The sequence below is a fragment of the Phaenicophaeus curvirostris genome, chromosome Z, assembly GCF_032191515.1.
Source record: "Phaenicophaeus curvirostris isolate KB17595 chromosome Z, BPBGC_Pcur_1.0, whole genome shotgun sequence".
Classification (NCBI taxonomy): Eukaryota; Metazoa; Chordata; class Aves; order Cuculiformes; family Cuculidae; genus Phaenicophaeus; species Phaenicophaeus curvirostris.
Genome location: NC_091431.1, coordinates 61,050,671 through 61,068,841, shown reverse-complemented (window position 1 = coordinate 61,068,841; position 18,171 = coordinate 61,050,671). Strand labels below are relative to the sequence as shown.

The following is an 18,171-nucleotide window of genomic DNA, read 5'->3' as shown; positions in this document are numbered from 1 at the left end:
CCCTTCCCTATACAAATCTCATTCTTTTGGTGTTCTTACACCACCACGTCTACAATATTGCTTCCTCCTCTAGGCAGTCAGGAACAAAATGTCTTCTCCCTAATGACCAGATGGAGAAAGTAAAGCATCAGACTGCCTTCTCTCTATTCTCTCTCTTTATACTTTATCCAAATTATCAGTAAGTATATCCTCTAATCCTGGCTTTTTAAGCTACGGTGATGGGGAAAAACAAGAACGTAAAGGAGACATGTATAATCTATACTCCCCATACAAAATGTACTATCTTAATCAAAAAGGGTAAAAAAACCCAAACAACTTAAAAATCAAGATACAATGCTGAGTGAGTTGAGAGGTATGTGTGTCACACAATACATCAGTGTAGATCATTGGAAAGAACACACTGAGCCACAAACAAGCCGCACTCAGGGTATTTTTATCCTCCACCACTTCAGGATCGTGTCAGGACATCCCAGCAGTGACCTCCTGGCATTCTTTCAAAAGGCCAGATGCAAAAAGTTGAGTATTATACAGTATTCATATTCAAATATAAAAACGGTCATGATGAACCCACTTTTACAACACCACGACTACCTGCTTACTTGCCAGCATCAACATCTCATAGTACAGCTTGAGTCAGGGGCTGAGCAGAACAGTACCAGCACCAGCTCTCCGCCACTTACCACAACAGCTTCATGGAGAGACATGTAGTCAGAAAGACTTCTAAAGTGCATGCACAATGAAGACTATTTTAAGGTTAGATAACCCACTTCTGTGTGTACTCAGGCATTTTGGAAACTACATCAGAGGAAGCGAAACAAGCCTCTCTGATCTGGTTCTCCGAATTTATTCTGTGCTCTCTAAATGTAAAGAACTTCACTTACTGTAAAATCCTGCTCTGCTCTCCAACTCTGACCTACAAAAAGAAATTTAAAGTCCTACTCTGATGGAATGGTAAAAGTGTGACAGTGCCAACAAAGTTTTCAGAATAAGATGCATGCTGCCTGGAAACAATCTGTATTTCTAACTCCCCAGAGGAAAAAAAAATTCCACCTGTTTGAAACTAGAAGAGCTGGGAACTAGAAGAGCTGGGAACAGAGCAGAAAGACGAGTGTGCTGGAGTAGGGGGTGAGGGGGAGAAAAAGGGATGGGAAAAAATGAGTAAAAATACAAATACCAGAATTTCCTGTACAGGAAGTAGGACAATCCTGTAAAGTAGGACAATCCCTCTCACAAGAAAACCATCAAATCTCTTGTTATAAAAGGTAGTAAGCAAATGGAACAGACAAGCCCATATGTGACAGTAGTTTAATGTATGTGTATAACCAGAGTACAGTGCAGCAAGAGTATAAAAGTTAAACAAAATTGTGCAGTGCTTTGCAGCACAAAAACAAGCAGGCATGACTTGAATTGCTTACAAACCAATTTGCTACTCCTGTGTATCACTCAGGCGGTTAAAACTGCTCCTAACATTGCAAAACTTTCAAGTTATCAACTAAAAACAGAGAGACACAAGATTTCTGCATACAGGCAATGAAATTCTGAGTGCGTGTTCACATGAAAAAGGGACGGCAAGAAAGATTCAACAGTGGATTCATAATGATTAAAGACAATTCTGCCACATTTCACCAAGATCTACAATTTTCCTACAGTCTCAGAAGCAGCTACTAGGGCACGTTGTCTGTAACAGGATTTTGTGTATCACCCTGCAGCATGCCATGCAGGATCCCAAATGGACACACTTAATTCCTCAACTATAAGCAGGTGTCTTCTCTCAAATAAAACTTAAGAAAAGTTCCCTATAGAATTTAAACAGAAAGTTGCACAAAAATTAATTCTGTCACAGTCATCCCAAGTTGCTCTTCACTTCTTAAGTCACTCTTCGTCCTCACCTCAAAGGCAGTCAATTTATTTAAAAATAAACTTGCAGTGAGAATAGGTCACTGAACACACAGGTCACTGAACACACTTTACTTTCCTAGGACAATGAAAAGAGGAATTTTACTTTCAGAAAGGCATGTACCAAGAGGGTCTGCCTGCCTGATAACACAAAATTACTTCAATTTCTGGGTTCATTTCATCTTCAGAGCAGCATCACAAAATCCAGTTCCTGGTGCTCACGTAATTATTTTAGATGTAAACTTCTTAAAACAAATATAGTGCTACCCAAGTATGCAATCTGCATTCAAGTTTCCAGTAAAAATAACTTTTGTTTTCCATGCACATCAGTTTTAATTTCATGTCCCTCCAAAAAATCATTTTGAGAATTTCAGTGTATTTTATGTTTCCTATGTTTGTTTCTTGTATTTGAATGTTTAAGAAACTAACTTTTAACACAGCTGTGAAAGTGCTGTTCACACTACTATTCTCCCTACCCTTTCCTCTTTCCTTGACACCTCTACCCCAGAACAAAAATAAAACCCAATTTCTGGTTTAGGGAAATTTCTTTCAATCTAGTATTTTTTGTAATTATTGTTAGTTATTTGTTCTCCCTTTCTGCATTTTGCTGCTTTGTCTTGCTTTAGGCAAAGGTTTCTTTAAATTTTTCAGCTTAAATTATGTTTATGCTGAAAACGTTACCCTTACAAACGAGTCTTGCAGGCAATGCCCTTCCTAACAAATAGCAACCATAAATAGGAAAAAAAGATACTTTACTGAATGCATGGAAAGAATACATCCTCTATTATCTATTCTAAAAGCTGGAGTCAGTCCTTTAAAAATTTAAACAAGAGTGAGTTCAATAAAAATATGTTGCCCTAGACACGAAGGAAAAAGATATAGCTGTTATGTGTGTTGTCAGAAGAGGGAAAGTACACGCTAGTCCTAGAGAAAGAATGTGTTCTTTGTCCTTAAAACTGTTAAAATTTCTAGAAGCTTCCCCATTCTGTATTAGGATGAAATCTGTATCAACAGAAAACATGGAAAACAGAGGAAAAGAGACCTAGCTCAGCACTCATCAAGAATGCAGGTAACCCAAGTTCCCCATTTTACTGATATTGACAGTAAGAATTAAGGAGGTCTGGTTGGTTAGCAACACGTTCCTTCCTATTGTTTTGCTCCTATCAGGCCTATGAAACCTTCCTGTCAAAAACTAATGTCTGTCTTTTCTAATTAAAAAATTAGACAAAGATAGCTTCCAGCCAGATCTAGCCTACATATCTCAGGTACACTGGAAGTCGTCAAAGGCAACAAGTTGATGTTGCACTCCACAAAAACGGCAATTTGCAGCTCTCAGACCTTTCTCTGTGGTGGCTCAAGCAAAACACGTTCTACAGAACCACAAAGAAGACAGAACTTATTTTTCCAGACTGATAAAAGCTTTACACACCAACAAGCCTTACACAGCCTGATGAAGCAGGAATCAGAAATCTGCATTCTTATGCAGAAAAAAAAGGAGATCTGGAATGTCAAACTGCTCTGGCAAGAGACATAAGATGGCTTTTGGTTTTGTTTTATTTAGTTTCTTTAAGAGATAATTATACTCTCCTCTCTCTCAGCCTTGTGCAAAGACCTATAAATATAGGTGACTAAGAAAACTGTGGATGATCAAGACAGACAGGTTGCCCTTACTTAGAAAACTGGAAACAAACAGTCAGCAGGATCAATTAGCATGAGGGCTTCATTCCACATGAGCAGTCTTCCGCTTTTGGAAATCCTCATCTCAATAGCCTTATTCAAAGATCCTTCAGGACCTGCAGTGTATGTTCTTGAGAGATGCTACCAAGACCAAGAGTCACTGGTTATGAAAGATTAACATGGAGTTTTGGAGAATCTGAATGTGTTGACTAAAGAGGAAGTAACATGATACCCTACCTGACCTTTTAATTTGATAATTAAAAAGGTAATGACATCAATCCTCAAGACTATGGAATGAGAAAGAAAAGCATGTAGTAAGAATCCTACGGCTAGGCCCCAACCCAGGCAGAAAATAGCTTCTTGCAAATTAATGTTGCTGCAAAAACAGCAAATTTATGGTCAGTACTACTCCTGGAGAATGTTTTTTGAGACACTAGTCAGCTTCTGGAGACACATGAGCAGTCTCTCTAGGCATTCCACAGGTCTGAGTGTTGCATTACTATGCATAAAACTTGGAAACAGACGGACCTGTTCCAGAGTTAGACATTTTCCTGGCAGGAGGCTAGGAGTGGGAGACCGAAACAATTTCCTCTATCCTTCTCCACTGAAAAGATACTTCATCTCATCTGTTTTATTTTGTAACGCTAGATATTCAGTCTTCAAAAGGATGTGCTCCAAGTTACATGCAACTACACCTCTCAGGGGGTCCACACTTCTAGGGAAGTCCAGACACGCTTCCAATAAAATTGAGTACATCAATCATTACCTGTTAGGCATGTCTTAGTAAAGCAGACTTAAGCTTTCAGACGTCCAGGCGTACCTCACTACAGCATGAAATTTTACCAACATGAAAGAAGGTATGTGGCTGAAGATGGAGTTCTTACTGATACACATTCCCAGGTCCACAAAAATAATGAAGAAGTATAATCCTGACAGCACCAGAACATGAGCTCTTATAGACTTTGTACAGAAAAATAGTAGATGCTTACTAGATAGTGTTTGCCACAAGAAACTGAACAAAAGTGCAGACACACCAAGGGTAAAATCAATGTGGACAATCACCCACATAATAGTTCTTGATGACTCATCAACAAAGTCTTCTTGCTGACTCTTAACACTGAGGCTATGTCCCACAATAATCCCCCAGGTGTTACACTGGAAGATTATTAAAAGGAGCCAGTTCAGACGATATTCTGTTTCTCCTCCTTTCTTACCACCCACTTCCAGCAGGGTACACAGAATGAGGGCAAGATGAGGAAGGCAAGTCAACAAACAGGGAGAGGAAAATAGATCCAGCTCATAGGAAGATACATTAGACAGAGTACAATATTTATTTGCCCTAATGATTCTTGAGACACTGTTTTCAGACACCTTTTTTTTTAACCTTTTACCTAGGACATCTTCCCAGCTGTCCTACTGGGAACTGCTTAATTGAAAGCAGAAAAGAGAGGTGGGAGCTCTCTGAGCGAAGGTGACCAAGCAAAGAGGATGGAGAGACAACCGTGGGTGCTGCCATACATTAAAACAGTCCTGGTCAGGAGTAGGAAGATGTAGGACAGAAAAAAAGGCAGTGGTGTCACAGATCACAAAAAACATCTCACCATCTCTTCAGTCCATGGCAAAGGACAAAGGAAACAGTGCAATGAATCTCTCTCAGTAGCTCAGCAGCCAGGGACTTCTTCCACTTCAAGGGGAGAAATAAGAAAGAAAATAAGGAAGTCCAAGTTTCCAGGAATCACAAACCCCTGCATGCAAGTTGGCATGACTGAGTCTTAAACTTCCTTGCGGTGTTTGCACTTTACTCTTCTCCCTCTGCTACTAAAGCCTTACAGGAACTCGGTACTCTCCACTCTGCTGACTTCATCTCAACTCCAGACTCAGAGCAAAATGGCAGTATTCTTCCTCCACCGTACTCCAAAAACAATGTGCCACTCCTGCAAGAATGACCAATGCAAGTTGTTGTGGTTTAAGGTAAATTAGAGTCTGTTTTATGACTAACTAGCTTGCTGTAAGTAACTTCATTCTCTGAAAACTAACTGCGTACTTTTTGAGACAGAGTTCTTCTCTAAAGTGATAACACAGGGCGCTGGTATGCAAAAAGGCCAATGTTTATACTTAACCAAGGCCATCTTCTAGCTGGCGGAAAAGGAGCACACCTGTGAGGAGAGGCAAATTGGTCAAGTGACCCTAAACAGACCAACAGAGTATTCCATTATACTCAGTATAAATTTGAGAGATCATGACTGCCTCAATCTCCTCGACATCTCGTGAGGACCTTGTTTGTCTGACTGCTCCTGATCCCAGATCCGTGTGTTCCTGAATCCAGTTCCTGAGTCCAGCTCCCTCCTAGCCAAGGAACCATTCCCTCTTGTCTGCTCTGCAGTATTTACGGTGATGAATGATAACTGAGGGATGGGCTGGGAGCACAATCTAATACATTTGTTTATATTTTATTACTTCCTAGTTATTTCCATTGTCATCATTACCATTTCATTAAAGCTGTATTTCTAGCTTCCAACCCATAAGTCTTTTTCCTCTCATTTCCCTCTCCCTTTTCTCTGGTGATGTCATGGGGGTGGGGTGGATTTTGGAGGCTCAACTGCACAGCTTTAGCTACCACATTTAGTCGGATGGGGCTAAACCATGACACAAGCACTTAGGCTAAGTCCATCGAAAGGCTGCAAATGCAGACAATTTTCAAAAAGGACAAATACTGTACATTGTATGGTTACATCAGCAGCAAGGTCTTCTCTTTCCACATTCCCTTCTGCTGTGAAATGGCTTATTGTGTTTTTATTACAACAAATAAAACAACTCTATTCAGAACTCCCAAAATCTACTGCATTTTTCCTTCACAGGCAAGTTACACAGTATAGACTTCTTCCAATAAGTATTTGAATTCCATCATCAATGCATAATACTTCAAAAGTTTCCTGACTACAAGCTAGGTTTAAGTCTTATTTTTACTTTTTAAAAATCAAGTTGACAGAGTTTCTAGACCATGCTGGGCTCTATTTCGTCTCCATTTGTAATCACAAACAGAAAGTCATCTGCACAGCTGATTCCTCGATAGTTCCACGTAGTGCAAAGTTTAGTACAATTCGCCCTTCCAAAATCCTAAATAACCTCCAAGCTAAAATTAGCATGATGACCCGGTCAGATTTTCAGGGATTTGGAGTTCACACAGTGTCACCAATTACAGCCGTAATAAAGCATCTGATTAGATTCTTTACAAAGAATAGAGATTATTAAAAAAATAAAAAGAAGTAACCTGCTTCAAATAATCAACTGAAAATAACTTATATACCTTGCTTCATTATTTTGCCAGCTTACAATGCACAGAATTTTACCAAACTCCATTCTAATGTCTCCATCGAGAGATAAAAATTATTGGTGACCTGGTATTTCACTTCCAAAAGTATATTCAATTTGAGATTTTTAAAGAATTTCTTATGCGTATACAAAAAAGACACACACAATGGAAGATAGTCTTGAGCATCAGTTTGATGAAACTTCCACGTGACGGTATGTTTTGATATAAGCTTTTAGTATTTTTTTATATGTATAAGTAATACAAGTACAGATAACTTGTGTGCATATATATATATATAAATGCACACAAATAGAAAAGTAATAGTAAGGATGGAATTAAGCCATAGGAGTTATATACATAAGAAAAAACAGGGATTCTGTGGCAAAGATGGCAGACATTTTAACAGGAAGACACAATTCAAAGCAATGACTGAATAATGAAATAAACTTCTTTAACATACATAATATTTATGAATTCTGCCTTAAATTCAAAATATTTAACTGGTAAGAGCATAAACATATCTTTTGTGCTTTAGAATATAGAATGCAGTTAAGCTTCCTGTTGCACCTAGTGCCATACGAGTGGTGCCCTACATGGAGATTGGGCAACTGCAGACAGTCCATTAGGAAAACAAGGGTATTACATTCAACAGAACTAAATAACAGTGCATCCAGGCAGCATGACGAACAGCGCAAATGTTTACCTCAAAGCTATTTTTTCCCTATTAATGCATAACGTTGTAACATAAACAGAACTTCTCCATGAAGAGCACAGAGAGCAAAGGTTCAAAAAGCTGGTAATACCTTGTAAGCAGACAGCCTGAATCTGTGATAATCTGACAGCATGCCATCAATCTCCTCTTAGATGATCACCCAGGTGACCAGCAATTAAGATATTAACTGTGACTTCTCTATTTTTACTGTAAGTGAAACCCAGCTGTTTAACACTACTGCAGTCATAAAGTCTCAAAAAACAGTTAAAGGAAAGAGGGAAGTAGTTCATGTGATACAATAGTCAGTCCACATGTGCAGCTATTACAAGTAACAGACTTCATTTTCACCAAGTACAAATTCAGTCTATCAAGGTCGTAGGGACAGAACCGAAGTGTTCATCCCACAATGTGATTATAGCCAAATCATGCAAAATTAAAAGTAGTAGTTTTATGCCAATTAATTTCTTAAAACTTTAATTTTAAATATCTGGCTATGTTGACACAAGTGTAGTTTTTATTACAACACAGATCCAGAAACAACTGACCTGATAGTATGCTTTAGAGAAGTCTTAGCATTGGCTGACCTGAAAAGTCCAAGCCCACTGTAGCCTGAAATCAGTATGTGATCAGATACCACAAAGTTTACAAGCAGATGAAAAAAAATATCCAAGTGCAAGAAGGTACTATTTACTAATCAGAGCATGCAGGGAATTTACTGAATCAAGGTTTAAAATAAAGATCTACTGACACATGTGAAGCAAACTACGTTTAAGTAATAATGCAACAAAAATTCAGTAATATGGATTTTAGTAGCTTACCAAGACAGAATCCACTAAATTTGAAGGGTTTATAGTACCACAGTGTAAAGGAAATACTTATAACATGAACGACGTATGCAAAACAAGTTATAAAGGAAGGTATGAAGTTGTATTATAGAAGCACATCCACCCACTACGGTATCTTTCACCATTTCCCTAGTTCACAAGCTTCAGCTTCCCCTAGAGCAAGTTGTGTAAATACCAGAGATAATGGATATTTGTACTGCTTCTCTTTCTAACACTCTGCTTTGTTTGACTTGGCAAAAGAGTAACTACTCTTAAAGGTGCTGTTTCACTAACTTGCACATAGCATAATGCTCAGCAAGAGGCAATGAATTTGGCAGTATCATGTTTCTAAATAGGTGCCTAAGAATACTGCGTGCACTACTGTACAACCTGTCCTTGGCAAGCCCTTCAAAGGCCCAAAGAAAGACTTTACCTGCCAGCAACTACGTGATTTGAACAAGGATTTGCAAAAGGAATCTCCTCCCTATTACACTGCAGCACTGAAAAGCAGGGTGTGAACTCGAGAACATCCTACCCCTTTAAAGTTATTACCAGACGCTGCCAAGCATTTCTAGGCCTTGCTGAACCTTCTTTCCAGTTAAAAGAGGGTAGGTAAGAGCACTGCAGGACCTCCTAATTACTGGTCTGCCCTAGATATAAGTGAAACACTGTCTCCATTGCTGCTATTTTAAGTTATAAACAGATAGCTCAGCAACACACTTTGTGGTTCATGCATTTTGAAAGACAAGTTACTTAATCCATGCAGCTGCACTGCTCTCCAGAATAGGATGTCTGTCTATGTATTTGGCTCTTTCCCTGCTACAATTACAAGTTGCCTGCTAATCCCACTGCAGGACGAAAAAGATATAACCACAACTGATTACCTCCTGCATGATGGAGCAGCTACAGAAAAAAGCCGCAGTCAGAAGACTAAACGTAGAGCAGCATCACCAGCAGTACAACAGTGCTAAAGCAAAACACTGCATCCTGAGGTATCTTGGAACAGTGGAAAATTACCCATCCCACAAAACACCTGACATCTCAAGATTACAGTAAGAATTCACAGTTTCAATATTTTTGCTGCAGAGTATACGATCATTGTGCTATTCCAGTTTTAAAATCCATTTATTAGTACTGCACTACTTGAAAATACCACTATACTTTTTGACACAGTATTAAAAGATGCTTAAATGGTATCAGTTACTGTGATTCTCACTTTATCAATGACATTTCTGCTTTATCCTCGTTCCAAAACCCTACCAAACAACTGCAGGCTAAGTTCCATATAACATTAATACAATAAATACAAAACATAGATGAAACATATTTTATTATTAATTTAATTTCAGAATTAATGGTACTGTTAAATATGAGAGCCAAACTAGGATTTTCACAATCTAGACTTTAAGAAAAGCACAGATGCCCCTGGTACTTCAAAATCATCACACTATCTGTGAGGAGCTCACCAAGATTTCCACAAATGTTCATGGAAAGCTTGTTTCAAGAAAAAGGGAATTCAATTTTGCTTTCCTGCCAGCAACCAAATATTTCACAGTAATTGCTGCAGTCTCAAAATCCAAAGAATTTTCAGGAAAGTAAGCATTATTTCAGGCAAAAATAACTCTCACTTATAACACTAGCTACTATGTGCAGAACATGATATAAAATGTTGTCCTCTATATTCTATTTCATAATGCTTCCCTTTTCATGTTTTGTCATGTTTAGACTCTCACTTCCCCCCAAGAAGCATCTCTTTGTGCAAATTCCCTACCTACATATATGTGTGTCATTTAGAATTAAGAGTATGAGAAAGTGAATAACTTCTACTCAAAGTGATTCATCTTTTCACTCAAAATTACTTCTGTCTCTTTCTCTCTCCTTTTTATCACCCAGCAGAAATCGTTTCCCACAACTCTAAGGAGTCTGAGATTCACAATGCATGTGCCAAATATCAATACAAATCGTATCTTTTATCCTATGAATGTGCAATGGCACTGAAAAAAGTTAACATATTGTGAACTTCAGCCTCAGCAGACTGGACTACATGTGTGAATTTGTGTATATGTGTGTGTGTGTGTTTGTATACATACATATACATACATATACATATGTATGCATGTTTATATATAAAAACTAAATCTGTGGGTTTTGAATAGCATGCTCATTTTAATTTATGTTAAAAACAAAAGAGACTGGGATACAAATTTACAGGCAAAGTACATGGGAGATGCAATGATAGAGAAGAAAATAGCACAAAGCATTATTAAATAAATCCCACCTAATTCACTTATTTGGCAACGCTGAAGGAATTGAAGGAGCAGGGTTTGACATCTATTTTCATTTTGTATGAAAACAAAGTTCTTTATACCCAAACAACCTTTCTGGCTCATATAAACTTGTCTTTCTTTTATTCTAACATAGGCATAGAAGAAAGCAGTTTCCTAATGGTTGGGGGTTTTTTTATTCCCCTACAGCTCTTGTACTGCAACTGGATAAAGGCTGAGTTTCTACAGAATACATGGGAGACTTCCAACCAAAGGAAAAGGCTCCTAATTACAAGCATTAATGAAATTCCATGAAAACAATCCAAAATTATTATTATTTCACAAAAAATACATCATTCAAAAGTAAAAAGTTCACAGAAAATGTAATAACACAGATATCACCACTTACTGAAAGAAAGCAATATTACTATTTAAATCAAACCAAAAAACAGAATGCTCACAAGCTATGTTCCTTATCCACTGAGGCATGTAACCTGAGCACATCTAGCTGTGAGAAGACTTATTTCACAGGACAATATAGTTTAGGATGTGCTTCCTAACCAAAGAAAATCTGCCAAAGGAAGTACAATACCACTAAGAGATATCAGCCTTCCAATATTCTCTAAATCTACAATGAACTAAATAACATTGAAATTATTATGTTGCTGAAGACAACATTTTATGGGGCAAATCCCTGAACCAAGGTCAAGATCACTTGCAGATGATAATCATCCAAAAACATGGCGAGGAACAGAATATCAGTTTTACTGACCAGGTTGATTTCAAATACAAGTCATTATATTCTGCAGCATATCAATATTTTCCTTTAATTTCATTTCAATATAACCAATACACTTCAACAGAAGTGGCAGTAGTTATTTCTCTATATGAAAAATATTAGCCATTGTAGAGTCTACGACAGTGAACAGCTTGTATAAAAATTAGCCTTAATGAGAAACTTTGAAATTAAATGTAAAATTATTCTTACTGTCAACTCCACATGAATTACTTACTGGGCAAACATTAAAAAAATAAAATCAAAAATTCCGTATCTACTAAAGAGGCTCTCCATTCTTTTATTATATTCCCCACTGTTGTGTTGGGTTTTTTTCCAAAGTAACAGAATTACAGTACGAAGGTCAGTAAGCACCAAACTAGTACAAAAAAAAAAATCCCCATTTAGATCTTCACACACATAAAAAAGTCACTGATAATACGTTTAAAGCATTTAAGTCAAAATTTTCAGTGACAGTCAACCAGTTTATATATATATATATATATATATATAAAAAAATACACATAATTGCAACAGCCTACAACAGTGACAAAGCTAAGTATACACAGAGTACATTCTGTACGTTCTGGTCTCGCTCCAAAAGCAGCACTCTCAAACAAAGTGATAAGGTTAATATGAAGACTCCTATGATAAAAAGGAAGACTTTTCCATGCCTATAAGCCTGTTCACATTAACAGAATGTTCAATCTGTACTTATAAAACTACAGACACATGAATACCTACCCTGCATTATTACTGACTGCTGTTAATCCCTTTACTCCAGTCTTCAGTAAACCCCCAATTAGGTTTTCAGGAATCCCACACAATCCAAAACCTATGTGCAATAACAGAAAATTGAATATGTAACAAGTGTTTGAAAGAACAGAGATTAATCAGAAATCTGAGAATATGCACTGTTTAATTACAAATCTTTTCTGAACGGAACAAGCTCCTTAATTGACTAAATAAACCAACGCTCTGGAAAGAGCTGCATCCTAGTACGGGAACTTCCCGGCCACTAGATGCTTCCCAATTTGGATGAAAGCCATTTTGCCATCAGAGGTCTGTTTACACACAAATGGCCTTTGGAGAAGGGGTCCAGGACCTTGCCTCTCCTGATAAGTTTCCTAACCACTGTTCTCATTATTCCTCCTTCTCTTTTTACACAATTAACCTTCTGGTCCTTGCTGCACAAAACAAAGTCAAACAGGACGGTTGAGGAGGAGTGAGGAGGAGTTGTGCTGTACAGCTTAGGCTATAATTAGGTGATAAAAATCTGGATATCTGAATGTTCTCAGGAAAATGTGTTAACTGGAAGCACAGGAACCCAGATCTCCATACAGCCTGAGGTGCCTCACCTCCTACCTATTATGTAAGAACCGTGCATGCCTAAAATGAAATCCCATCCCACGTTTGAGGTGCCTCAGTCTTAGGCCAGGCACTAACACTGTAAGTACTATCATTTCCTTCCCAAACACTTAGCCTCAGATCTTAAATACAGTAATTCTTCCTAGAAGGCATTTTGCCTCATTACACACCTCCAAAGAGGGTTTTCATGTTTCATAACATGAAACATTCATTACTTTTCTCAATACTAAAAATCACTACAACTTACTAAATGGACAGATCACTTTTAACAGACTGAACAGCATGAAATTGTGCAAATCACCTAGAATATTCAAAAGTCACAGTGAAAGTCAGTATGACACAACTTCTTGACTCTTCTGGAAGTGCTCACATAAGCACTTAGTGTAATGTTGATAAGTATTATCTTCCCTTCCTACAGCCAGAAACAGGTTAGGTGATTTGTTCAAGGTCACCTCTGGGGAAAAAAACGACCAATTTTTCTAAGGTTGTCTTCCCTCCCCAAAGAAATGAACTAGGATTTTCTCACTGAAAAAGTCTGCCCCTCATTGCCAGAGTAGGAAATCACTTGTTTAAAATAGCCATACAAGTATAAGGGTTCTTAAATTAGTTAATATTAGAAGAGGTAAAGTAAATGGTAAATGGTAAAAAGTTTCTCACTAATCCATCATATGACTGCATCCATAAAGAATTTAAATATTTACCACCAACAAGTACAGTTGCCCCATCAGGTATATCTTTAACAGCTTCAACAGGATCAGTATAAAATTTGGTCTTGCGATGAGAGCTGGTAGAAAAATAGCATCCACAAATCTGGAATAACATTGAAAGAAACAAGTGAATAAATAAAAAGCATTAGATAGTAGCTTTATTTTTATTAAATGCATACGTATTATGAAGGCTTTAGGCTTCATATGAGCTGCATTGATTTGACAATATCCAAACAGAATTTACATTTCTGAATTATATCCTCAGCTGCTGAGAAATTGTGACTGACTGTGAACACATTCACAAGTCTAATTCTTCAGCACAAGTCATAGCAGCCCAAAGACTGCCCTAATCTATCTGTTGCTACTTGTAGCTTCAAGGACACCCAGATACCAAACATAACCAGAAACTGCTGAAGTAGAGAACCAACACCACCACAAAACTGGAGTTGAGACCAAGGAACAATATGAAGTAAAGTGCTGCTAGCAGCATAGCATGCAGAGACTCCCTTCAGCTCCCAGCTTCTTAACACAGTCTTAGAGCTCTAAGTGGAACAACCTAGAATGAGGAAGACTCAAAAAAACTGAAGAAATAAGGAGGGCAAGAGGGAAATTTATACAAATCCCATCCTCAGGTCTAGACTTCACAGTGCAAAGTCATTACACATCATAATTCATCTATTATATTCTTAGGTCACAATCACCCTAACCTTTTTTTTCTCCCCCACTAATACTACCACACATTTTAATATCAATCACATGCTGTCAAGGCATTAGGAGGAATTGACACTTATGTCATCACACTGACATAGTCTCCATAAAGTCAGAGTATTTGGAAGTTCTACTACTACTTAGTGGTGCTTCCACTTGTAATTTGGTAGGAGAAATGAGAAACTTTAAACTAGGGAAAAAGAAGAACAATAAGTAAATTAACAATAAGTAAATTAAAAACAAGCTTATCTACATGCATGTCAAAGGCAATAGCCTAATTCTTCTCTAAACAGTTTCCTTAAAATCCAGTTACAAACATAGCAATTTTTTTTCGGCTTGGTTTCAGGATTACACAAACTGCCTTCTTTATAAAATTAATGCTGCGAGAGTTCATAGTAAATATTAAGAAAATCTTTCTGAATGCAGGTTTATCTCCCTCTCACTGGAAAAACTTATGTTCCTCTGTTTTGATGGGCTAAAAACAAAACAAAAATCAGCACATGGGTCATAAGGAACACTGCCAGCTGAGAAAAAGTAAAAGACCCTTCCTAATGCTCAGTTATACCATGACTATTTATTTCAGTAACATTTTCTCTTGACAGTAAGACTGCAAAGAGTGTCTCTTTTGGTAGGCATGTGACAAATTGAGTATAAGTATTGGCATCCTCAAGAGCTGCAAGCAGGCACGACAGTCAGGTCAGGCCACACCGCCACCTGTACCCACATACATGGTACTTTCTCTTTAATCTACCCAATTGCCTATAATGGTGGGGAACAGCAGAGCAGAGTGTGTTACATGTGTGCATTCCCAGGCTGGATGTCTATAATGAAGATATCTGCCCCTCTATATTAAATATGTTCTTTCCAGTCCCTTTCCCACCCACTCTGCCGTTTGAGAGCAATGGCCTTTCGGAGAGCTGAGGTGCCAGGGCTCACCCAACCTCCCGCACACACCGGGGCAGCTGGATAAGACCTCAGGAGCTGGCTGCAATTCTGGGAGCCCAGGTTTAAGAAAGAAGCAACATAGGGACAGGAGAGCTCCCAGAACGATCAACAAAATCAAAGTATGTTTTATAGAAAAGCAAAATAGAACTTAGAAAAACAAAGACTGAAAAAGATATTTGTTCATAAAGACATCAGGGAGAGGGAGATGAGGTGATTCTCCGCCTCTACTCCACTCTCGTGAGATTCCACTTGGAGTCCTGCGTCCAGTTCTGGAATCCTCAACATAAGAAGGATATGGAACTGTTGGAAGGGGTCCAGAGGACGGCTACAAGGATGGACAAAGGGCTGGAGCACCTCCCATACGAGGACAGGCTGAGAGAGTTGGGCTTGTTCAGCCTGGAGAAGGCTCCAGGGAGACTTTAAAGCAGCCCTGAAGTACCCAAAAGGGGCTACAAGAAACCTGGGGAGGGACTGTTCACAAGGTCATGTAGCGACAGGAGGAGGGGGAACGGCTTTAAGTTGGATTTAGACCAGACACTGGGAAGAATTTCTTCACCATGAGGTCAGTGAGGCACTGGAACAGGCTTCCCCCCAGGGAAGCTGTGGCTGCCCCATCCCTGGAGGTGTTTAAGGCCAGACTGGATGGGGCCTGGGGCAGCCTGATCTAGTGGGATGTCCCTGCCCAAGGCAGGGGGTGGAACTGGATGAGCTTTAAGGTCCCTTCCAACCCAAACCGTTCTGCGACTGTACGATAACACTACACGCGGGAACGCGAAGGAGAGCAAACGAGGCGTTTCAAGCGAAACGACACAAGACAAGCCACAGAACCGCTCCCGCCCGGAGACAACGCGAGTGGCTCGGTTCCCCGCGGGCGGCAGCCGCGCCCCCCGCGCCGCGGGCTGACGGGCACAAAGGAAACCACCGCGATTCAGCCCGAGAGCCCATCCCCAAGATCGACGCGGCCGCCCTCCCCCCGCCGGCCCGCTCCCCCCGCGCCTCACCGCGTGTTCCCGCGCGGCGGGCAGCAGCAGCAGGCGGCGGGCGGGACGCGACAGCAACCGGTGCGCCGCCATCTTCGAGCGGCGGCAGAGCGGGCCGGGGGCGCTGACGCGCGGCGGGCGGGGCTGGCGGTGCGGCGGCTTTGTGTGCTGTGTGAGGCGCGGGCGCCTTCCTCGCTGGGAAAGGGAGAAGCTTTTCCAGTTGACTTGCAGTTATAGAGTCACAGAATGGGTTGGGTTGGGACCTTCAAGGTCATATAGTTCTGCCCCCGTCCCAAGGGCAGGGACACCTGCCACCCGAGGCCCATCCAACCTGGCCTGGAACACCTCCAGGAACAGGGCATCCACAACTTCCCTGGGCAGCTCATGCCAGTGCCTCACCACTCTCGAAGAGTCATAGAATCACTAGGTTGGAAAGGACCCACTGGATCATCGACTCCAACCATTCCCATCAATCACTAAACCACATCCCTCAGCACCTCATCCACCCGTCTTTTAAACAACTCAGGGGAAGGTGACTCAACCACCTCCCTGGGCAGCCTCTGCCAGTGCCCAGTGACCCTTTCGTGAAAATTTTTTCCTGATGTCAAGACTGAACCTCCCCTGCTGCAGCTTGAAGCCATTCCCCGTTGTCCTGTCCCCTGTCACCTGGGAGAAGAGGCCAGCTCCCTCCTCTCCACAACCTCCTTTCAGGTAGAGAGCAATGAGGTCTCCCCTCAGCCTTCTCTTCTCCAGGCTAAACAACCCCAGCTCTCTCAGCTGCTCCTCCTAAGGCTTGTTGTCCAGCCCCCTCGCCAACTGCATCAGTCTTCTCTGGACTCGCTCCAGAGCCTCAACATCCTTCTTGTAGCGAGGGGCCCAGAACTGAACACAGGATTCGAGGTGCAGTCTCACCAGTGCCGAGTACAGAAGGAGAATTACCACCCTGGACCTGCTGGTCACACCATTTGTGATACAAGCCAAGATGCCATTGGCCTTCTTGGCCACCTGGGCACACTGCTGGCTCATGTTCAGTCGCTGTCAACCAACACCCCCAGGTCCCTCTCCTCCAGGCAGCTTTCTAGCAAGACTTCTTCTAGTCTGTAGCACTGCATAGGGTTGTTATGCTCCAAGTGCAGGTCCCAGCAATTTGGCCTTGTTAAACCTCAAGCCATTGGTCTCAGCCCAGTGGTCCAGCCTGTTCAAATCCCTTTGCAGAGCCTCCCTACCCTCCAGCAGATCGACACTTCTACCCAGCTTAGTGTCATCTGCAAACTTGAAAACTTGAGGTGCGCTCAATGCCTTCGTCCAGGTCATTGATAAAGACATTGAACAGGGCTGGACGCAGCACTGAGCCCTGGGAACACCACTTGTCACTGGCCTCCAGCTGGATTTCACACCATTCCCCACCACTCTCTGGGCCCGGCCAGCCAACCCGTTTTCCACCCAGGAGAGTGTGTGCCTGTCCAGGCCAGAGGCTGACAGTTTCCGAAGCAGAATGCTGTGAGAAGCTGTGTCAAAGGCTTTACTGAAGTTCAGGAAGATACATCCACAGCCTTTCCCTTGTCTAGTAGGTGAGTCACTTTGTCATAGAAGGTGATCAGGTTAGTTTGACAAGACTTGCCTTTCGTGAACCCATGTTGACTGGGCCTGATCACCCAGTTCTCTTGCATGTGCTTCATGATAGCACTCAAGATCATCTGTTCCATGACTTTCCCCAGCACTGAGGTCAGACTGACAGGCCTGTAGTTCCCTGGATCCTCCCTGCGACCTTTCTTGTAGATGGGCACAATATCAGCCAGCCTCCAGTCAAGCGGAACTTCCCCAGGAACTTCCTCAGGAACTTCCCCAGGAAATTCCTCATGGCTAGCCTAAAGCTGCCCCTCTCCAGTTTATGAGTGGTTGGACTTGGTGATCTAAGAGGTCTTTTCCAACGTAGTGATTCTATGATTCTAAATTTTCCCCTCTGCAATTTAAAGCCATGACTTTAAATGAGGCCAGGCCA

The 18,171-nt window shown here is 40.7% G+C and overlaps 1 protein-coding gene across 1 annotated transcript in view; it reads right to left on the bottom strand.

Annotated features, from left to right (window-relative positions):
• Positions 1–16,281, bottom strand: part of OXCT1 (3-oxoacid CoA-transferase 1) — an 80,272-nt gene extending 63,991 nt beyond the window's left edge. The window contains exons 1-3 of the mRNA XM_069880116.1: positions 16,191–16,281; positions 13,531–13,639; positions 12,206–12,296 (exon numbers count right to left, since the gene is read on the bottom strand). Coding sequence (XP_069736217.1) covers positions 12,206–12,296; positions 13,531–13,639; positions 16,191–16,262 — 272 coding nt within the window. The 5' untranslated portion in view covers positions 16,263–16,281. The remainder of the gene's footprint in view (positions 1–12,205; positions 12,297–13,530; positions 13,640–16,190) is intronic.
• Between the last annotated feature and the right edge of the window lie 1,890 nt (positions 16,282–18,171).